This window comes from Anguilla anguilla, chromosome 9 (assembly GCF_013347855.1).
Source record: "Anguilla anguilla isolate fAngAng1 chromosome 9, fAngAng1.pri, whole genome shotgun sequence".
In the NCBI taxonomy this organism is placed as follows: Eukaryota; Metazoa; Chordata; class Actinopteri; order Anguilliformes; family Anguillidae; genus Anguilla; species Anguilla anguilla.
The window spans coordinates 52,156,194-52,179,104 of record NC_049209.1 but is presented as its reverse complement, the minus strand read 5'-3'; the positions used below and the strand labels follow the sequence as shown (position 1 = coordinate 52,179,104).

The following is a 22,911-nucleotide window of genomic DNA, read 5'->3' as shown; positions in this document are numbered from 1 at the left end:
TAACGGAATTCCAGAGGGTTCCCTCTCCTGGGAACAGAATTCCCATGGGGGTTTGATGAGAAAATTGTAAATTGTTGCATCTTATGAAAATAGTGCCTGACTAAGGACAGTTTGGTGTGTGGAGCTGGACAGTCAGCACTGTGGACTGCTGGGGTTGAATATCTGGTTTGACTGTAGTATCTGGGGTAAGGCTCTCCTCGGGTGATGGTGGAATGCAGAGTTCCTGTGTGTGTCTCGTGAAATGAGGCTCTCGCCCCCGTCTCTCCCGGACAGGGGACCACCGGCTGGCCCTGCTGCTGTCCCAGGCGGGGGGGTCCCACTTCAGCCGGGACCTGCTGGCCATGCAGCTGGCGGACTGGAGCGGGCTGCAGACGGACTCCTTCGTGCAGGAGGAGAGGCTGCGCATATTCGCCCTGCTAGCGGGGAAACCGGTACGCGTCTGCTGCTCACTTAATGAGTCAGTCACTCACTCACACAGTCAGTCAGTCACTCACACACAGTCAGTCAGTCACTCACACAGTCAGTCACTCACTCACACACAGTCAGTCAGTCACTCACACAGTCAGTCACTCACTCACACAGTCAGTCAGTCACTCACACAGTCAGTCACTCACACACAGTCAGTCAGTCACTCACACAGTCAGTCACTCACTCACACAGTCAGTCAGTCACTCACACAGTCAGTCACTCACTCACACAGTCAGTCAGTCAGTCACTCACACAGTCAGTCACTCACACAGTCAGTCACTCACTCAGAGTCAGTCACTCTCTCTCACTCACTCACTCAGTCACAGAGACACTCACTCACTATGTGTTCTTTTATAACTCACCTGTATGTGTACCTGCTGTACCTGTGCAGGTGTGGCAGACGTCGGACAGCTGTGTGAACGTGTGCTCTGAGCTGGACTGGCAGCGTTGTCTGGCCGTGCACCTGTGGTACCTGCTGCCCCCCACCGCCTCGGTCGCCGACGCGCTCAGCAAGTACCAGGCCGCCTTCCAGGTGAGGAGCTCGCGGAGCGCATGCGCTTACTCTGTAGCAGTGGGAACGTCAGCCATTTTAAACATGCTTTGGTCGGGCCCCACGCCTAGTCTGTTGCCGTGGTAACGTGTCGATTCCCCCCCCCCCCCCCCCCCCCCCCCCCCCCCCCTTTTGAATCAGGGCACCAGCGAGGGGCAGAAGTACGCCTGCGCCCCCCTCCCCCCGTACCTGCACCACCTGGAGGAGGAGCCAGAGGAGGAGGGGGAGGAGCAGAGGCCGCTCTACGACATCTGCTTCCACCTGCTCAAGCTGTACAGCGACCGGTGGGTGTGCTGCTGGGGGGGTGGGGGGGGGCCAGGGCAGTGTGTAAATAATCCCTCAAAACATTAAGTGTAATTATGGCCAATGAGCTGCTTGATTAAAATCGTTGACTGAAACTGTAGTTGGACTGAAAACCAGCATACACAGGGGTCCCCAAGAACCGAGTTTGACAATTAATACAGTCCATTGACTCTACCCCAACTATTTTTAAGTGTAATGTTTTTTTTTTTGTTTTTATTTTTTGTAAAGCGCTTTGCTATTGTGAGCCTGTGGCCTGAAAAAGACTCTGCAAAGTGAGTTATTATTGTTCCAACAGTCTGCCTACAGATCTCTAGCTGTTGAACGTGCTTTGTAAGGTTTGGAGTGAGAACCTAGAACACCCTGTAACAGGACAGCTCTGAGTTACCAGGTGCATGCTGTGCTTTCGTAGTTCCTGATCCTGGTCGATCCGGTCCGGGTGTTACCTCCCGCCCGCCCGTCCGGTGGGGGGCTTGTTTGATTGACGGGTGTTGTGTTGTGACCCGGTCTCAGCCACTACAGCTTGCAGCAGCTGCTGGACCCCTGCACGGTGACCAGCGACCGGCTGGACTACCGCCTGAGCTGGCACCTGTGGAACGTGCTGCAGGCGCTGCACTACACGCACCTGTCCCAGCAGCACCAGGGCCTGCTGCACGCCAGCTACGCCGCCCAGCTGGAGAGCGCGGGACTCTGGGAAATGGCCGTCTTCGTGCTGCTGCACATACCCGACCCCACGTACGTCCTTCCAACCCCCCCCTCCACCCCCCGGACACGCAGACCGGGGTCCGGCTTCATTCTGATCTGGGATCAGTCTTTCCCTGCTGGCGTCCCGACCCACTTCGCTACGAGCTAACGGGCTAAACCGGTCCTAGACCAGCACCTGTTACTTCATGGAAAGGACACATTGAAGTCTTTGTGAAAAGAAGTGAAGTCTTTGATTTATCTGGGAGAGGGGAAACCCCATTTGGATTTCACTTCAAGCGTTACTTCAAGTTCAGGTTTAATATGGCCGCTATAAATTTATTTAAAGGATAGACACTGTAGCATAACGGTTAGGGACTTGGGCTTGCAGCTTCAGGGTTGTAGGTTTGGTTCTCCGGTGCTGTTGTACCCTTCAGCAAGACACTTAGGCTGAATTATGTCAGCACATATGAAATGGATCGTATTCAAAGCATGTAAACTATGCTAGTCTCTCTGGATTTGAGGTCATTAAGCTGTGAGATCACATATGTGATTAGAGTGTTCCTAACTGAACATTCTAATGCTGATGTCACAATCACTATTGGCCACTGAAAGCAGTGGAGTTCTAGAACACTGACTTGAAATTTTAAAAAGAAACATTTTTTTAAAAACCTACTCTTCAAAGAGTTAAATGTCTTGAATGTGTACGACTGCAGGCATCGCGAGCGGGCGGTCCGAGCGATGCTGGACCTGCACTGCCCCCTGGTGGAGACGGAGGACTCTGCGGAACGGGAGCACTTCCTGACGGAGAAGCTGCTGGTTCCGGTGCAGTGGATCCACGAGGCCAAGGCCACGCGGGCCCACCGGGAGGGAGACCGGCACCGGGAGGCCCTGCACCTCTACAAGGCGGGGCACTGGAACCAGTGCCACAGGCTGGTCATCCAGCACCTGGCCTCAGGTGAGACCGCCCGGCTGCCCCTGGAGCCAGTGGCCACAGGCTGGTCATCCCTATAACAGCCGCTCAGTGCTGTCGATGCGTGTGAGGAGAAGGTGTTCCGATAGGTGACCTGTGCCTGACCCCGCCCTCCCCGCCCTACGCAGATTGCATCATCAACGAGAACCACGACTACCTGCTGGAGTTCCTGGAGGGCCTGTCTGCTCCGGAGCGCTGCGTGCAGATCCAGGACTGGCCCACGGTCGGCCGCGTGTTCCTGGACTACATCCACATCATCCAGACCCTGCGGGCCATACAGCAGGTACCCGCGGGGTCACATTGTGATTATATAGCGCCTTTTGTGGTCCCCAAGTGCCCCCACCCCCCAGAGGAAAGGGAGCCTTAACGCTTAACTCTGCTTATCCACCAGTTTCCAGTTTGTAGTTGAGGAGGTGTGGTCTGCAGGAGGGGTAAAGCCCAAATGGGGGGGGCGGAGGGGGGGGCTGGTATTCCCCAGAGCCAAAGACAGGCAGACAGGCTGGTGTAAGTGTAAATTCAGGCCTCGCTAACGGCGTGTGTGTGTGTGTTTGTGTGTGTTTGTGTGTGTTTGTGTGTGCTTGTGTGTGCTTGTGCGTGTGCGTGTGCGTGTGTGCGTGTGTGCGTGTGTTTGTGCGTGTGCGTGTGCGTGTTTGTGTGTGCGTGTGTGTGCGTGTGTGTGTGCGTGCGTGCGTGCGCGTGCGCGTGCGTGTGTGTTTGTGCGCGCTTGCAGCTGGAGAGCCCCGGGTACGAGCTGGAGAGGCTGCACATGGAGGTCACGTCGCTCTGCAGCAGGATAGAGCTCATCCCCTGCAGCACGGCCAAGGACCGGCTGGCCCAGTCAGGTGAGCCCCCACGGCACCCTGGGATACGTACCCTGTGCTGGCCGTCTGCTTGCACTGCCCTGTTATTTAACTTTTTGAAGGGCAGGTTTTTCTAGAATGTTTTTCTTCAACAACAAGAGTCAGTGTTCTAGAACTGTGTTGCTTTCAGTCACCAGTAGTGATTGTGACATCATCGTTAGAACGTTCAGTTAAGAGCATTCTAATCACATATTGTGGTCTCACACCTTGAAAGGGTTAATAAACGACACTTGTCAGTGTGTGAAAATGAATGTTTTATTGTACACTACAAATGACTGTTTTATTGCAAATTTAATGTTCAGTTTTTGTAATAACCTCGTCCTCCGTCATTGGTGGACTTCAGGGAGAAAACCAATATACAATGACTTTTACGAGCCCATGTGATCTGGGAATCCTTGCACGCAAGCCCCTGCCACTTAAAGCCAGTCTGTAAATATAATGTGTGATTTACTGGAGGGAGTCCCTGCGGTCTCTGACGTGTGGCGTCCGTGTCCCCCCCCCAGAGATGGCGAAGCGTGTGGCGAACATCCTCCGCGCGGTGCTGAGCCTCCAGCAGGGCGGCGACTCTGCCTCGGGGCGATCCCATGTGCCCCTCCGCCACCTGGCCCCCCACATCGGCCGCCTGCCCATGCCCGAGGACTACGCCCTGGAGGAGCTGCGCGGCCTCACCCAATCCTACCTGCGCGAGCTCGTCGTCGGCCAATGAGACGCTTCGCTTTGAGGAAGGGGCGGACCGGTGGGAGGGGCCTCCTGCTTAAGCGGGAAAGCTGATTGGTTGGGTCTAGCTGTATCCTGCCCTGGAGGGATTGATGGACTGCGAGGGCTGGGTCTTTAGGCCCCGCCCCTTCTGACACGCCTCTTGTAGTTACCTGCGGACGTTCAGTAGATAAAGCATTCCTTTGTTTTGTTTTGTTGTTTTTTTGTACTTTTTAGTTGCCTAAAGATGTGTGTTTAATAATTAAACTATATTTTGCAGATTTGTCGGATGTTACTTGACCAGTCATTTTAACCCTATTTAAAGGGAAGGTGTCAGCTTATGTTATGGTCTATGATTTATTATTATTATTATTATTATTATTTTTTCATTTTTTTCATGAATGCAGAAAGCACAAATCTCGCTGAATGAGCTTCACCCTGGTGGCCCACACTTTGTTCTCCAGTGGACAGGCGTCCTGTGTCCAGGCGCAGTTCCTTGTCTGGTCTCACTCTCTTATTTTAGGCAGGAGAGGGTCGGGGGGTGAGGTTCCGTGTTTCGCACCTTTAAAGGTTTTTCTCTGGTCCGTTAGCAGGCGCTCGACCGTCTGGCCTCAGGCTTCCGCTCGCTAAACTTGTATGTTGGAGGAATTGGCCCCTCATTTACGGAAGATGAATTCCAGCTCTGTTAAACACGGGAACGGAACAAAAACCAGGCCGGTGAACCAATCCGAATCTTCACAGAACAGAATGCCAAAAGAAATCTACGAGGGAGGGGCGGGGAGGGGATAAGATATATTTTTGTAGTGTTTTACAGTTTTACCCTCTTGAGGTGAAAAGATCTTCCTCTTGTAGGGGAGTTGGTTGAGGGTGACACTAGAGAACAGAGAGGAACTGAAATTGAATGGGTTGAACGGGTCCCTGTTTGTCTCTACCATCTCCAAACAGGCACTTGAATGAGGAAGGGGGGAAAACCCTGCCTCAGTTTCTGAAGTGCATATATATATATTGCTTGTGTGGAAGGAGGGGGAAAAAACACTGCTCCAGACTGAATGCGGTTTTTTTTTCTTTTTTTTTTTTTTTAATATCTCAGATGAAGTTTTTGCATTATAGCAGCCTTTCAACGCTCTGGGTCTGTGTTCTGGGTGGGGTAGAACCAAGCAAATAGGGTCTCTCCTCCATAAATCTGTACAACTTCCTCACCCGTAGACCGAAGGATACACCTGAGCTCATCTCCCATCATTGTGACGTACTCCCGACTCTGATGACGTGTTGGCATTTTTTTTTTTGTTATTTTAAGTCCATGTTTGTAATAAATGGTCACTGGTTTGCGGACGTTATTGTTGAAAAGCCGCAAATAGATGCTTAATTTTCTTTCTTTTTTTGTATATTATATTTAATAATTTTGCTCAATTTATTATGGCCAGAAGAGAAGACCTCCGTCTGGCTCTGTGCCTTTCTAAAAAAAGGATCTTGTCTTTCTATGGCCGTTGGACTGTATGCATGGTTGTGCTAACAATGTTTTTTTATTAAATAATGAATAAAAATGAATTATTCTATTTTTTTCTCCTCTGGGGTTGTCGATTTACATTATCCCAAGTGTATTTTTTCATTGAAAATAAAGGAAAAACAAGTTATCTTCCTAACTTATTGGTGACTAAGAAAAATAAAATGTATCTGCATTTTGAAAAGATGCAGGACGACTATAAAAGTAGTCGTGCTGCATTCCATTTCGCTTTTTCGTTATCAGACTGGCCTGGTGGGGATTTAACTTGATGGCACTGTAAACAATTTAAAGCGCGGTAAAGGAACACATGTAAGTACTGTGGACTTATCCCCGTATAATGACGTTAACTGAGCATATGGATCAGTGTCAAGTGGACGTCTGTGTTGATGGATGTATTCGTACACCGTCACCCAGCGTGTGACCGAAACAAGTCCTTTTTGGCTACTGTTACACTGGAATTTACCAATACCTTCCCCTTCTCAATTATTCAGAAGACTCTTCTCCCTGCTTCATTATTTAAAACCCTGTCAGCTGTGTTACTCTTAAAGAATATCTCCTGACACCTCCTTTCCCCGTTTTTTTTTTTATTTTTCTAGATGCAAATTCCCCAGTGTGGACAGAAAATCCCCCGCCGCCTTCCCCGTCCTGCCTCCTCATTCTTGTGTTCCCGCATTCCACGCCGTACATTTTGCCCGCATGGCTGCTAATCGCTTTGCGTCCCAGTGCGTCAAAAGCAAAATACAACCGCCGCGCACACGTGCGCCGTGTGATGAAAATGATATAATGCTGACTTTGGGTGCGCAAACATTAATAGCGCGTGTCGCCCGCGTAGCTGTCGAAGGCGGCAATGCCACCCGCGAGGCGATGCGCGTCCAGTAGTCCGCACTGTGGTCTGTCTCCTTCATTCGTTTTAAACGCAGCGCGCTGTTCCGGACTAACCCATTACATCGACCGCATGAAGCCCGCACGTCTTCTGTTTGATCTTACCTCGCCGGCTTCGAGTCTTCGAATTACCCTTACCTTTTAGGCACGGGGGTTTATCTTCTCACTTTTCGACCTTCAAATATAATTTAGATGTTTAACTCCTACTTGAATATTCTTGACTCGCCGCCTCTATAGGGAACAAACTTATTTTTCCAGCTAAGAGAAAGATGCATGTATGGAGGATCCAAGTTTCCCTCTGGTTCCTGCTCTACATCAATTTTCTGCCAGGTATAGTTCCCTTTTATTACTGATTAGGCTACTCGGTCGGATTATTAAGATTTCATGCTTGGACCTTTTTAATCGAGGTAGATTTCTGTGATAGCTGGTGTCCAATTCGCCGAATAAAGCGGTTTTGTGGTGCGATATGCCGTTATTACGCGCTGAAACACGCTCGGCTGTCTAGGTTTTGGGATTCCCTTTTAAGAACGTTTCATACGTTTCGTATGTCCATATACACATTTTGCCCGTTTTTTAAATTTATTTATTCCGCGCTTAACATGTAATTTGGAGTGCTCAATATCTCTTATGTTGTCAATCATTCTTCGTTTGTCGTAATGAGTACACCGTGCGAGTCCGTGGTCCGTGCAATGTGAGTATTATTGCAAATAAGACCGCAAAACGCCTAAATATATTTCTATATATATTATGTGAACTGAATGGCGGGTTGTCATATTGCAAATAGGCTGGATGTAGACTGATATCGGCCTAAAATATGCTGCAATAAAAGTTAATTACCTGCTGTGATAGACACTGAGACTACTACAATGAAGAGGGGTTGCGCAATATAGGCTAATGCATTTAGCTGCACAAGTTTTTCCAAATATTTTTACTTCCTGAATGGTCTCAATTAAAATCCATAGCGGCACAATACAGTTGTTTGAATTTATCTTTTCGTCCGTTGATGCTTTAACCCCCACGTCAAGCTGATTCTCCGGTTCCTCTATCCCCTATCATCCCACTTAAATCCCCAGCATTTTAGGATTAAGACATGTTAAACGTGCTCTTACATGACACACTGGCCGGCGGTGGGAGGCGACGGCGTTCAAGCTGTCCCGTGGGGAGGCCTCGGCTTTCTAGGGGTTAAAACTCCTCGCGGTCAAGAGGTTGATTGCGCGTGGTCAAGGCTACGTATCTACATGACCAACGCATCACAGGCACAGAAGAAGCGCATTAGCGTCGCTACATGATAATGTTTGCATTCTAGGAAAAAAAAGCCAACGTTTTGACTTGCATAAGCCAACGAAGTCGCCGACCCACAATCTAAATGATTCATGCTTACAACCTTTACTGGTTTTGTAGACACAGACTGACGGTTGTGACAACCGGAGGAGTTTCCATTCGGTTACGTCTTCTGATGAATAAGTAAAGTAGGCTATTGGGGCAGTCTCAGCGTGTCCTCGCTAACCCATATCCTAGAAAAAAATGATACTTTTTTCAACCACTGTGAAATATGGGCCTATTTAATTTTGACCAAAGTTGATGAAGCTTTGATTGTGATTGGAAACTTTTTCAGTAAAGTATTATTTTGGTGGACACACTCAAACTCAGCTTATTTCGAGACCTGCTTCACAATTAAACACCTAGCCTGCTTTTAGAAAGTTGTGAGGCTTGCCATCTAAAGAGGTGCTCACCTGTGGCACCAGAGTGGATCTGTGATCATTAAAAGAGACGCTTGGGAAAAGCTTTGCTTGTCTTAGACGTGAGATGAGTCAGAATATGTGGTGTGGTGTGGTGTGGTGTGGTGTAATGTTTCCTTGTAAAAACAGGTGGCAATGGCAAAAATTATGTAGCCTTGTGATAAATGCAGTTTGATGAGTGGTAAATAATTTAACTAGCCACTCTCCAGGTCCTTGTTGCTGCAGCAGCGATCAGTTTAGAGCGCCAGGTTGAGTGGATTTTGTCGTCCCTGTTTACGTGTTCCAGGAGCTGTTATGGTTTTAGTGTTTGACCGATGTCATCGTGACGGGATTAAACGCAGAGGTCCTCCAATCGCTGCCGTTTTCTGTGAAGCCTGAGTATCTGTGACCACCGGGGGTGGGGGTGGGGGTGGAGGGGGGTGGGGGGGAGGGGTTGTCCTCTGATAATCCACACTGCCTTCATCGCATCCTGTCTCACAGTAGACATCTGGTTGAGCTTGACAGTTGGGGGTTGAGAGTGGACATTTTTGTAAAAGTGTATGATTTCCCCCCCCCAGATTTAGTTTTGGTGTAGAAATCCAGGATGGCTTATTAAATGCTGGTTAATGTAGCTGTGTAAGATGGTGATGATAGCTTTTTGGTTTATGGTGTTAGGCATGCACAGAGCGTCACACACACGCACGCACGCACGCACGCACACACACACACACTCACACACACACACACACACACACACACACACACACACACACACACACTGTCTGCCCTTCTGTGCCCCTGGTCTGCACGTGGAGCTTTTCATCCGGTTTCTGACATGAACGGCTTTCATTTCATCTGTCACTGGCTAAAGCTTACCTTAGTGTGTGTGTGTGCGCGTGTGTGTGTGTGTGTGTGAGTGTGTATCTGCGTGTGTGTGTGTGTGAGTGTGAATGTGTGTGTGTGTGTGTGAATGTGTGTGAGTGTGTGTGTGTGCGCATGTGAGTGTGTATGTGTGAGTGTGTGTGTGTGCGTGTGCGAGTGTGTATCTGTGTGAGTGTGTGTGTGCGTGTGCGCGTGTGAGTGTGTGTGCGCGTGTGAGTGTGTGTATCTGCAGCAGTGTGTGTGTGTGAGTGTGTGTGTGTGTGTGTGTGTGTGTGTGTGTGTGTATCTGCGTGAGTGTGTGTGTGCGCGTGTGAGTGTGTGAGTGTGTGAGTGTGTATCTGCGTGAGTGTGTGTGTGCGCGTGTGAGTGTGTGAGTGTGTATCTGCAGCAGTGTGTGTGAGCGCATGCGCTCAGGCTCTCCCTGCTGCTGCACTGCAGTCAGCACACGCTGCAGGCCTGCGTGTGAACGTCCTCACGAGCCTCGCAGTGCCTGCCTCTCCACAGCCTGACGCCTCCCTGGCAACCTGGTGACAGAGCCCTGCACGAGCTCCAGGGGTCTGTGAATGGCCAGAGAGAAAGCCCGCCACTTAATTTACAACCGCCCTGCCTCCTACCCCCTGCCCCCCCGCCCGCACACAACCACACACACACACACTCACACTCACACACAGGGAGCTTCTTTGTCTAGTTCTCTTACATGGTGTCTGTCTTTGGGCTTCGGCCAGATAGACTCCCATCAGCCACTGCAGCATCCACAGTGCACCGAGCGGGTAGGGGAGGCGATCAAGTGGGTCAAAGGTCACGCTGGGATGGTTGTAGCCCTCTACAGCTCTGCTTGTGCATTCAGTGGAGTGGTAACTCAACCCTTTTCTCATATTTTACTGCTACCTTTTGGCATATGGTATCTCAGTCATTTCTAAGCCCCGGTGGTTTCAATAGATTGGAGCTCTGGGATTGGTTTGGGGGCTTCCTGAACTGCTTTGGGTGAAGTCCCTGACTTGACAACATAAAAGTGTCATAACAGAAGGCATGCATTTGCACTTATAGTTTTAGTCGAAGTAGTAGAGTAGACTATCTTTAGAGTATACTATCTTTTTCTGAGATGAAGAGTGGTTGATTTGATTCCAGCTCATTCCTCAACCCACGGTCTACTGGAGAGCTGCAGGGTCTGCTGGTTTTTGTTGTTACTCGACACCTAATTGGTCAGTTATAGAGGTTGATTACAGATGACTCATCACCTGGGTTCTTGGGTCTAAATCTGTGTTGATTTTAAGGCGGAAAACTAGAATCATTAGACCCTATGACACTCCAAGACATGGGCTGACCCTCCTTAGGGTCAATGCTCAAGGTGCACCACCGTGTGTTCTACTTTTTTGATCAACCGTAATCCAGGAAAATGTGTTATATTTAAAGACAAGACCAGATAATTGTGATAAGAATGACCCCTGAAGTGTTTCAGTGAGATGTTTCCCCTGATCAGGAAGGCAGTTGTCTTGAATTTAGTCTCCAGGGTCTCAGTCTTTACAGTGGAAAAGCTGAACTGAGGGTGAACTGATTTAGTCTGGGCGGGATCCAGACTCCACTTACTTTATTACCGAGAACATGGGGGTCCTCCTCTGGTGCCCTGGGCCAGTTCCCAAAATCCGCTCTTTCAGCCGGGTCGTCTAATCACCCTCCGTATAATTAGCTAATGAATTCCTGCCTGCTCTACTTAAAATAGTGTGCTGTGTGTGTGCTGCTTATTTTAATAATATAAACTACTTTGATTAGTGGTTGGCTCGTGAATTCTCAGTTTAATGCTGGAGTACGTTTGGGTAGTGATTGGATGGAGTGATTTTTAAGGAGGCTTTACAGCGTGGGTCACCTGACCCTGGTCCCGAGCGCCTCACGGTCCGTCGGGTTTCATCGTTGTTCAGAAAGAAATCGATCAGGCTAAAGCAGTTTATTACACAGTCGGCTCAGTTCACCTGGCTGCTCGTGTGTACTGCACTTTGGGTTGTTGATTTATGCTGAAAACTAAAACGAAAAAAAAAGTTGGGGGCCAACTTTAATTTAGAGAGCTTCTTTACCTGTTGACTGACTGAAAGGGGCCAGCTGTCGTGATGTATGTTATTACTCAGCTCTGAATTGATCAGGTGAAGCAGTCGATCACACAACAGTCGGTCACCTCACCGAGTTGTTTAGATCTGACTTGGCGGCTTTTATTTTAAGGCGAAAGAAGGAACCAGCCGTTCCTGTGGCCACCTGTGATTTAGACACCGAGGTGAGAAAGGGGGGTGATGTCCGTTTCTGGTTTCCATGCCAACATCTGGCGTTAATTACTCAATTAGCCTTGACATTGACGTGCAAAAAATCTGGCATTCTAGCGACGTTTCTTTATTAAACGCACAAATCACAGCCAGGAACTGTTGTTGTGTCCCTGTATGGAGCGGTTGGCTGTGATCTGATACAGGAGTGAACCAGTGTTGGCGCATACAGAGCGCATTCAGAAAGGGCAGATGCTAGGTCTGAAAACCGCCCACCCCCTGATCTAGGGCAGAGGTCGGCGCTCCTGATCCTGGAGAGCCACAGGGTCTGCTGGCTTTTGTTTTTACTTGGCACTTAATTGAGCAATTAAAGCAGTCGATTACACAGTTAACTCACCTCACCTGGCTTCTTTTTGTCTGAGTGGTTGTTGCATTTAAGGTGAAAACAAAAACCTGCAGACCCTGCGGCTCCCCAGGACCAGGGTTGGCCACCCCTGATCTAGGGCAGAGGGAGGCGCTCCTGATCCTGCTAGTGCCAGAGATGGTCCTGGTTTTCGCTCCATCCTTTAGATTTGTTTGAATTAATCGGGTTTAATGAATGCCGGTGACCGTGTGCTGGAGGCTGTCAGCGTTTCACCATTCAGCGTATTGAGCCTCAGACTCTCAATCGTCCATCAGACTCCCGTGGTCAAGCTCAGCCGGAACGAAAAGCAGAAATATCCCCTGGTGCCTCCTGGACCAGAATTACCCAGCTCTGATTCAGAGAGTTATTAGTTTCTCCCGGGTTAATAAGAGTCTCTGCGGATTGTAAGACATCGAGGTTTTACTGCAGGGATGTGCCAGGACAGTTGTAATCCGGAAGATTTCCAGCTTTTTCTAAACTGCTTACACAAGGGGTCTTCACCTCCGGCGCAATATCCTGTAAATCCCATAAACCTATATTACAAACTATAAATTGCTATCGTCGATGCTGGATCACGTTTTGCGTTTTGTCCTCGGCTGGTGGGGTGGGGGGAGGCGGCGGTTGGATCCGCTTAAATTCAGTTAACGACTCGAAATTTACTGAAAATGTCCATTATGTTCTAGGAGGAGTCCGCGATAAATTGACTTTCGTTTAATTTCCTGAACTGGCTGAATTGAAATGGGATTAACCCCTTAGTGTGGTGTTCCCGCTGTGAAAGCCTGTGAGGCAACACATACTTCCCATGGGAAACACACAGTGCACTATAGTGATTGCATAGGATGTATCGCTGGAAATAGTATGTTCTAAAATGCTAGTTTAAATTGTCATACTTGTTATCTCACTCATTTGCACTCATTTGACTTTTGACAGTTTAGGCTTCTTGGACCGTTTGGAGTTCTTGTTATAGCTGCCCTTCCGAGTGTGCACTAAGAGGCTGCTGGACTATGCGGCTGTGTAAGTGTACTATTGTGTAGTGTGTACTAGGAGAATGTTGGATTGGGCAGCTTCGTGTTAGTGTACTGTTCTTTAGTGTGCACTCACAGGGTGCTGGATTGGGAAAATCTGTGTTAGTGTACTGTTGTGTAGTGTGCACTCACAGGGTGCTGGATTGGGAAAATCTGTGTTAGTGTACTGTTGTGTAGTGTGCACTAGGAGGGTGCTGGATTGGGCAGCTCTGTGTTAGTGTACTGTTGTGTAGTGTTCACTAGGAGGGTGCTGGATTGGGCAGCTCTGTGTTAGTGTACTGTTGTGTAGTGTGCACTAAGAGGCTGCTGGAGTATGCGGCTGTGTAAGTGTACTATTGTGTAGTGTGTACTAGGAGAATGTTGGATTGGGCAGCTCCCTGTTAGTGTACTATTGTGTAGTGTGTACTAGGAGAATGTTGGATTGGGAAGCTTCATGTTAGTGTACTGTTGTGTAGTGTGCACTCACAGGGTGCTGGATTGGGCAGCTCTGTGTTAGTGTACTGTTGTGTAATGTGCACTAGGAGGGTGCTGGATTGGGCAGCTCTGTGTTAGTGTACTGTTGTGTAGTGTGCACTAGGAGGGTGCTGGATTGGGCAGCTCTGTGTTAGTGTACTGTTGTGTAGTGTGCACTAGGAGGGTGCTGGATTGGGCAGCTCTGTGTTAGTGTACTGTTGTGTAGTGTGCACTAGGAGGGTGCTGGATTGGGCAGCTCTGTGTTAGTGTACTGTTGTGTAGTGTGCACTAGGAGGGTGCTGGATTGGGCAGCTCTGTGTTAGTACTTAGTACTGAGAGTGTGATGCATATCGGTTTTCCTCCTTATTTAATGGGCAGAAGAGGGGACGTTGATTGACAGCCAGAGACACCTGAGCGCGGAGGTGACTCGGGGGCAGTGATGAGGAACGCAGTGTCCCTGGCTGCTCCGGCACGCGGGAACACCCCCGACTGTCAATCACTCACCCAATCAGCCAATCAGATTGTGTTTATCGTAACGCCCCCCTTTATGAGGAAATTGCGGCAGTGCCGTCCACATTAAAAGAGATAAAGTGACGACGTTTTTTATTGCCAAAAATGGGAGGAAAACTGGACTAGCTATATGACCATATTATCATATTGTAGTTGCTTTTCTTTACCTTATTTAAATGGAACCATTTCCTTCTTTTGTCATTGTTTGAAAAAACACACTCACACACACACATTCAAACACACCCACACACATTCAGACAGAAACACACACACACACTCACACAATCCATTCATGTTATCATATTAACACACAATCGGATCTCGTTTGAAATTATGTTTTGTCCTAGGCAGAACATGAGCGTGGAGCTTGAGCCAGGCCCAAATTCTTCTCTGACCCACTGCTCATGAAATGACCCTGTTTTTCCTTCCTCCCTCCCTCCATCCATCCCTTGCTCTTCACTCATCCGCTCACATGGATGAGATCCAACCATCTTAATCCACAGACACTGCAGAGACTGGGCTCCCCCCCCCCCTCCACCTACCCCACCCTATTCCACCATAGGCAACATCACAGCCCTTTCCTGCAGGTTTATACCCATAATGCCACAGTAGGGACAGGATGAGATTAGCTTGTGGGTAGACCATGAGACCGAGACAAGAAGACAAAAACCCTGTCAGTAAAATACCTGAGGACTGAATTATAATCAGCAAATTCTCTCACTCTTTCCCTCTCTCTCCCTTTCATTCTTTTCCTCTCTTCCTCTCTCCCCTTACTCCCTCTCTCCCTCTCCCACTTCCTCCCTCTCTCTCTCTCTCTCCCTCAGTGTGTTGGTGCGCTCAGGGGAAGTACGCGCAGAAGCTGCTCACCGATTTGTTCTCCAACTACACCAACGCCCTGCGGCCTGTGCAGGACACGGACAACATCATGAACGTCACCCTGCAGATCACCCTCTCGCAGATCATCGACATGGTGAGGGCCGGCGGCCTGCACAACCTTTAACCTTTCACCTTTGACCCACGGCAGGGGCGCTGCCCATTGAGTGCAAGTCAGGGCTGCCCAACCCTGTTCCTGGAGATCTGCCATCCTGTGGGTTTTCATTTCTACCCTAAGTTGGCACACCTGACTCTACTAATTAGCAGCTCAATAAGACCTCTAGCTGTTGAATGAGGTGTGCTTTGTTAGGGTTGGGGCGAAAACCTACAGGATGGTAGATCGCCTGGAACAGGGTTGGGCAGCCCTGCTCTAGCTGTTGAATGAGGTGTGCTTTGTTAGGGTTGGGGCGAAAACCTACCGGACGGTAGATCTCCAGGAACAGGGTTGGGCAGCCCTGTTGCAAGACTACTATTGTTAATCTGTAAGACATTTTACATTGATTGTTAGCTGGCTGTATGGCTGACTGCACAAGTTGCAAGTGGATGTGTTCCGATCGTGATTAGACTCGTGAACGAGGCTGAGGAGGAAGACTATCGATTTTCCTGACACTCGGTCCTGGAAGGACATTCTTCGTTTAGACAGCCTTTCATGGATTTTCAGTTAAGAATTGGGGAAATATTGCCGGACCCTTGTATTTGTTTTGAGCTTCTTGTGTGGTTACAGCGGGAGTGTATTCTTCATTGGTCAAATGAAGAATGATACCACCCTCTATGTTCATTCAGAGCATAAATATAACCAAACCCTCCTCCTAATAATGTCTCATTCTTAACTAAAAGTTTGTTTCAGTGTGATTGTAAGGATGCCATTTGTACTGCTTTCAGGTAAGAATGATTTCTGGGTTTGAGACCCTTCTTAAGTTCTTTTTTCTCAGAATTTTTTTGCTTATCTGACCAGGTCACCAATCTGACTGGATATGATGAGGTCTTATCGGTCAATGTGGGGGGTGGGGGGGGGGGGGGGGGGGGGAGGGGGGGGGGGGGGGTGCTTGCATATTTTTAGCATCTCTGGTCTGTTTCAGGACGAGCGTAACCAGATCCTCACCTCCTACCTGTGGATCCGCCAGGTGTGGATCGATGCCTTCCTCACCTGGGACAAAAATGACTATGATGGGCTCGATACCATCCGCATACCTAGTAGTTATGTATGGAAACCTGATATTGTCCTATATAACAAGTAGGTCGGAGTGGTATTGAAATCATCTGTACCAGCTCTCCCTCTCTCTCCCTCCTTCTCTTTCCCCCTCTCCTTTCTCTATCCCTCTCTCCCCCCCGTCTCTCACTCTCCCTCACTCTTCCTCACTCTCTCCCCCGCTCCTCACTCCTTCTCTCTCTCTCCCTTCCTCACTCTCTTGTAACTCTCTCTCCCCCTCTCTCTCTCTGTCTCTCTCACTCTCCCTCCCTCCCTCCCTCCCTACCTACCCCCCCTCTCTCTCTCTCTCTCTCTCTGTCTCTCTCACTCTACCTCCCTCCCTCCCCCTCTCTCTCTCTCTCTCTCATTCCCTTGCATAGGCACAAGCCGGTTGCTCTCTCTATCTGCTTGTCCGAGGGAGCAGCCGGGCATCTGGCCGTTTCTGCGTTTCATCACTGAGAGCCCCCACAGCACCCAGCCGACCTTGGGAACAGTTCACAGAGTTCATTTACTGAACAGAGTAGATAAGACATCCAAATGTCAGGTAGCAGAGGATGAAACCATCGAGCTGTTCAAGTCTGGGCTGCTGCAAACTCTTTAGTCAAAATGATAAGCCTTGATGGACTGAACGGTCTGTTCCTCATTATGTAAATGGACTGCATTTATATAGCGCTTTTATCCAAAGCACTTTACAATTGATGCCACTCATTCACCCACACCAACGGTAAAAGGCTGCCATGCAAGGTACCAATCAGCTCATTGGGAGCAATTAGGGGTTAGGTGTCTTGCTCAGGGACACTTCGACACGCCCAGTGCAGGGGATCGAACCGGCAACCCTCCAACTGCCAGACGAATGCTCTTACCTCCTGAGCTACGTATTATTATGTTCTTATGTTCTAGGTGGGCTGAATGGCCTGTTCTCGTTATGTGTTGTTACGTCCTTATTTAAGCATAGTTGAATATACGTGGAAATTAAAGGTGAATTTTGCACTGAAATCAGGAAATAATTTTTGTTATTGTTGTAGAAGCACAGACGCCTGGCCTGTTCAATACTTTGCGAGTATTAATCTTATTTTTATGCGCGCGATGAGCCTTGATGAAGTTAGATGCATTGATTATGCCTAAAACAAATGAATATTTCACGATTCATTAGGAAAATAACTGCCACAGTGACCTTTGAGAGCTTGTGCTTATTTGCTGCTTGATTGAGTTCCTGCTGTAAAATTTATGGATGTGACCTATAAACTGCTTGGAACAGACGCTGTTCTATTTGCTCATTAAATACAGATAATCCCATCACTGAGTGCATAAAATACCATTCTGTCCATTTACTCAGTTTGGTGCATCACAGGAAGAAAGAGCATGCTTTTTTTCCTTTAATTTAATGAAACGTTGTGAGGAATAGAGCATGCACAAATGGCAATGCTGAAATAAAACATGGTTACCGCATGTCCTTCTTTTGCTTCCTTAGTTTGTTTTGGTACAATATGTTGAACATTGTGAGGTATTAGTCTTTGATGAGTGCCTCTTGTCACTGATGTTACCGTATGCGAGGAAAGCATGCTGGGCACCAGCAGGGGCCATCAAAGATCTGATGCGACTACTGACAAAGGACGAGAATCTTGATCCTAGCGCATTCCGGAATCTGTATACATTGTTGCTCTTTTGTTTCTCCCAGGGTTTGGAAATAGGCTGTTATCAAAATGCATAGGCCTATATTACTAAGACTGTAGGCTACATTAAAGCTGACAGTTACTGTCCAAAATTGCCGAAATATCATGGAAAGCACTAAAATGGAGAAAATCACGGAAATGGCAAAAAATTGGGAAAGCATGGAATCTGTGGCACCTGCGACTTCTGTGATAAACACGCAGGCTTACTGATCAGTATATCCCAATCACATCATGTAATCCCCATCTTAATTATACGAAATTATTTTTCTCAACATCATGTGATATTATTGGGGGGGTTATTTGGCCTGTTTTGTAATATTTGTAACCCCCTGCCCCCCCCTTAAATTACGTCCTTACTTCAATTAGTTGTAAATCACTGACTTGTTTGAACCAATCAATGGAGTTTTACTCTCCATTGGTTCAAATCGGTGGAAATCGATAGGATACCTCCACCCGTTCTGGGTGTCAGGGTTGCACAATCTCCCACTGTGAGTTGGGACAGTCGCTGGTGGGTTGTTTTTAGCTCACAGCTCCAGGAAAGGATAGGGGAAAAGTGATAAAATGCAGAAACATGGTTCAGCCTGAACAGGGAGCAGATGGAGGGATGGTTCACTCTTTCTTTTTGGAGAGTCCTCTCTTCCTCCCTCGCTTTCCTTGTGCCTCTGCCATACCTCTCCTTCTTTTCTCTTCACTTCTTCTCCTCTGTCCCAACGGATACTGACTCTCTATCGCAACGTGAGTATCTTTCTTTGTCTTTTCTTATATCTACAACAAAGACCTATATGCACAGATTCCTTCAGGTTCTTGTTCACAGACAACATCCAAAATATGTTATAATATAATACACAGTGCAGTTTGTTGGTGTTTGGACAGTGACACTTTTGTTGTTTTTACACTGTACTCCAGCACGTTAGATTTGAAATCTAACAATAATTTGAAATGTATTAATAATTCATGTGAAAAGCAGAAACAAATATAACCGTCCCGGTCCCCCCACCCTCACCTCTCACCCCCCGATGTAAGGTGTGGAGCATTAACAGTTGAGTTAAACTCCTTGGTTTACTGCAAAGGCTGTTTTTCAGCATTCTCAGAATTGGGGAGGGGGGGATCCAGCAGGTGGCGCTGTCTAAAATCCCAGCCCTCGTTGCCGGCCTCGCACCGCAGCCAGGCGGTCGTTCTGACCTCCTCTGTGTTCCAGCGCGGACGACCAGTTCTCGGGCTCCATGGCGACCAACGTGGTGATCCGCCACGACGGGCAGATCATGTGGGACTCGCCGGCCATCACCAAGAGCTCCTGCAAGGTGGACGTGTCCTTCTTCCCCTTCGACGCCCAGCAGTGCCGGCTGACCTTTGGCTCCTGGACGCACAACGGCAACCAGATGGACATACACAACGCGCTGGACAGCGCCGACCTGGCCGACTTCGTGGAGAACGTGGAGTGGGAGGTGCTGGGCATGCCGGCCAAGAAGAACGTGATCCTTTACGGCTGCTGCTCGGACCCGTACCCGGACATCACCTACACGCTGCACCTGAAGAGGAAGGCCTCCTTCTACATCTTCAACCTGCTCATCCCCTGCATGATGATCTCCTTCCTGGCGCCGCTGGGCTTCTACCTGCCGGCCGACTCCGGGGAGAAGGTGTCCCTGGGCGTGACGGTGCTCCTGGCCCTCACCGTCTTCCAGCTGCTGGTGGCCGAGAGCATGCCGCCTTCCGAGAACGTCCCGCTGATTGGTGAGGGCGCTGCGGGTTTGGGGGGTGGGGGGGGGGGGTGAGGGGAGGGGAGGACGGTGAGGGGGAAATGAGGTGAGGGGGTGTAGGGGGGCAGGTAAGGAGGCACTAGGGGAGAGGGGGCCAGGTGAGGGGAGGGTGGGGAGGGGGGTGCGAGGTACGGAGGGATTAGGAGAGGTGGGGCGAGGTGAGGGGAGGGCGGGGACGAGGTGGCGGGGCAAGGGGAGGTGGGGCCGAGGGGAGGGGAAGGATCTGCACACAATCCATCTGTCCATCCATTATCTACCCCAGTTATCCTGGGCAGGGTCACAGGTGGTGCTGGAGCCTATCCCAGCATGCTTTGGCCGAGAGGCAGGAATACATACACCCTGGACAGGTCGCAACACAGTCCATCGCAGGGCACACACACACACACACACACACACACACACACACACACACGCACACACACCATTCACTGGCTCTGCAAAACAAACTGGGACAAAAACTGCTCCCTTATAACGGATCATATAGTAAAGAGTTTCTGAAAATGACGTCCACAAGCTGGCCTCTGGCTTCTTATATTTCAAATTGAGCAAATTGATGCCAGATGAAATAATGTGCTGTAAAAGTAACGGCATCTCGCTGCCAGAGTTGCGCCATAATTTCATTCGGGGGGGAAGAATGAGTAGTGGCTTAAAATACGCTTTTTCCCCTGTTATTTGGCACATTGATTGATCTGCAATCAATAGAAACTTGCAGCTGAAGTCCTGCCAAACTGGGGCTGCAGAATCATTAAATATGGCTTAAATACGACACTGAGCATGTCAAAAGCAGATGTTTTAGTTCAGAAGGTAGAAAACAGGAGAACATCTTGGGCCCTTATTTAACCTTTATTTATGGGACCTTAGATCTGAATTCATGACTGGATTCAGTAAACATTTGTCCTTAACTACAAACAGATGCAAGGGTACCGTTTCCCCCCCCCCCACAAGCACAGTTTGCCAAGTTAATTTTGCTGATTGCTATACTCCCCAACGTTTGTTTATAAAAAAGCTAATTTGATTGAGCCAAAGGGTGAAAAAAAAAATGTTGACTGAATTCCATTATAATTTTGTGGAATCCATTGCTCCTTTTGGGGGTACAGTGTCACCCTCACTGCAGACCAGCAGGTACAGTAGGGCTGCCACCCTTAATTGATGCAGCCAATTAGACGGTCGAGTCTCATCACCTGGGGTCTCTGTTCTGAGTCGATTGCTGACTTTAAGATAAGACGGAAAAGCCAGCAGACCCTGCAGCTCTCCAGGCCCAGGGTTATCGAGCCTCGTGCCAGCCTTGGTTAGCGCACGTTTCTCAGACAACAGACACAAGATCACATCACTGGAAAATACGCCGGGCGTGATTTATTGCAGTACGGTGTTTTTAATCGTGGTGGTTTTCGACAGAGCTGTTCTGACAGAGATTCAGCTGGGCTTCGCTAATTTATATTCCCATCGTTACGTCGGTATTCAAATGTTGAGTTTGCTCCCTGAAGACCTTAGAATCTATCACAATACTTACAAGTGTGTTTTTCACCATACAAGGATTGTTCTGGCTCAATAGCTTGCTTGAAGGGCAGGATAATAGAAGCTGATTATTGGTTAAATCCTCCAGCCCTGCTGGTTCGATAAGCCGATAGCTCCCTAATTAATCTGTGTTCTGCATGTCTGGCTACAGGAATGGCTGTAAATTCCTGTTCCGGAGAAGTCCATCCTGATGAATCAATAAAGCTCATCGAGGTTTAGATAAGTTTTTTCCAGTTGGTCTATAATGGTAAACATAAAAATAATTTCAAGATGCCAGAATTGTTTATCTATATTTAAGGTCAAGGGTGCCATCAAGGATTTTGGGCTTCGTGAAAAGACCTCGCATTGGGCCCCACCACCCCAGGCCACCTCGTCCCTGCAGAATCACAGCACAGTTTTTGAGGGCCCTTGTCAGTCAGGGCCCTTTTTTTGAGGGCCCCCCCTCCGCAAGCAGTGCCACTGTTTATAATCTCAGCCAGCATGTCTCTGTGCTCTTGTATGTACTCTGTTTGCCTTTGCTGTTCCGATTCTCCCTGATATTTCCCCCCCCCCCCTCCTCCCCATCCCCCTCCCCTTATGCAGGGAAGTACTACATCGCCACCATGACCATGATAACGGCCTCCACAGCGCTGACCATCTTCATCATGAACATCCACTACTGCGGCCCGGAGGCCAAGCCGGTGCCCGAGTGGGCCCGCAAGTTCATCCTGCACTACCTGGCCCGCGTCTGCTTCGTCTACGAGGTGGGCGAGAACTGCATGAGCGTCCTGCCCGAGCGGGTCGACCCGCAGGCCCCGCGGGGGGGGCGCCAACTGGGCCGCCAACGGCCGCGCCCCCAGGGAGGACCCGGGCAGGACGGAGGCGCCGGCGCCGACGGAGAAGGAGGACGCGGAGCGAGACGCCGCCAGTCCGCCGGGGAACAACACTGCCCCCTTCTGGCGGGAGGGGGTACACGCCGGCTCGGACCACGGGGTGGCAGGGGGAGCGGCTGGAGGTGGAGGTGGAGGTGGAGGAGGAGGAGGGACAGGGCGCGAGGTCTGCAAGGCCCAGTGCGTATGCCACCACCAGCTGCTCCTGAGGCACCTGGAGTACATCGCCAACTGCTACCGCGACCAGAGGACCACGCAGAAGCGCACGGGCGAGTGGAGGAAGGTGGCCAAGGTCATGGACCGCTTCTTCATGTGGATCTTCTTCATCATGGTCTTCCTCATGAGCCTGCTGATTATGGGCAAAGCCATCTGAGGTGAGAGACAGAAAGAGAGGGAGGGATGGAGAGAGAGAGAGATGGAAAGAGAGGGAGCTGGAAATAAAGAGAGATGGAGAGGGAGATGAGAGAGGGAGATGGAAAGAGAGGGAGATGGAGAGAGGGAGATGAGGGAGGGAGATGGAGAGAGAGGGAGATGGAGAGAGGGAGATGAGGGAGGGAGATGGAGAGAGAGGGAGATGGAGAGAGGAAGATGAGGGAGGGAAATGGAGAGAGAGGGAAATGGAGAGAGATGTACACAGAATCACATCAGAGAACAAAAATGCATTGGCCTGCTCTCCTGGGTATTTTTCGGGCCCTTTTCTGGGACCCAGGGAGTGGCTCTTCACAGCGCTCAGAGTCAGCGGTTCTCCAACGCGTAACAGATCGGAAAGAGAACCGACCACAAAGACAACGAGTGCTTGATTCACAGCGCACACCGCAGTCAAGTGTAACCTACAAGGCATGAAGAGACTAAAACTAGAGACTCTTTTTTTTTTTTTTTTAAAT

At 49.2% G+C, this 22,911-nt stretch overlaps 2 protein-coding genes across 10 annotated transcripts in view; both read left to right on the top strand.

Annotated features, from left to right (window-relative positions):
• nup98 (nucleoporin 98 and 96 precursor) overlaps positions 1 to 4,813 on the top strand; it is a 29,002-nt gene extending 24,189 nt beyond the window's left edge. For all 9 annotated transcript variants that reach the window (XM_035432176.1, XM_035432175.1, XM_035432174.1 and 6 more), the window contains 8 exons: positions 274 to 431; positions 860 to 1,000; positions 1,160 to 1,302; positions 1,832 to 2,053; positions 2,716 to 2,957; positions 3,101 to 3,255; positions 3,703 to 3,814; positions 4,336 to 4,813. In XM_035432176.1, coding sequence (XP_035288067.1) covers positions 274 to 431; positions 860 to 1,000; positions 1,160 to 1,302; positions 1,832 to 2,053; positions 2,716 to 2,957; positions 3,101 to 3,255; positions 3,703 to 3,814; positions 4,336 to 4,538 — 1,376 coding nt within the window. In that variant the 3' untranslated portion in view covers positions 4,539 to 4,813. The remainder of the gene's footprint in view (positions 1 to 273; positions 432 to 859; positions 1,001 to 1,159; positions 1,303 to 1,831; positions 2,054 to 2,715; positions 2,958 to 3,100; positions 3,256 to 3,702; positions 3,815 to 4,335) is intronic.
• Positions 4,814 to 6,860: 2,047 nt separating this feature from the next.
• LOC118235469 (neuronal acetylcholine receptor subunit alpha-10-like) lies at positions 6,861 to 22,493 on the top strand. Its single transcript, XM_035432874.1, is given in 6 exon segments — positions 6,861 to 7,244; positions 14,976 to 15,121; positions 16,104 to 16,258; positions 19,085 to 19,617; positions 21,741 to 21,957; positions 21,959 to 22,493. Coding segments are annotated over 6 exon segments (1,554 nt in total). The 5' UTR covers positions 6,861 to 7,183; the 3' UTR covers positions 22,401 to 22,493.
• Positions 22,494 to 22,911: the final 418 nt, after the last annotated feature.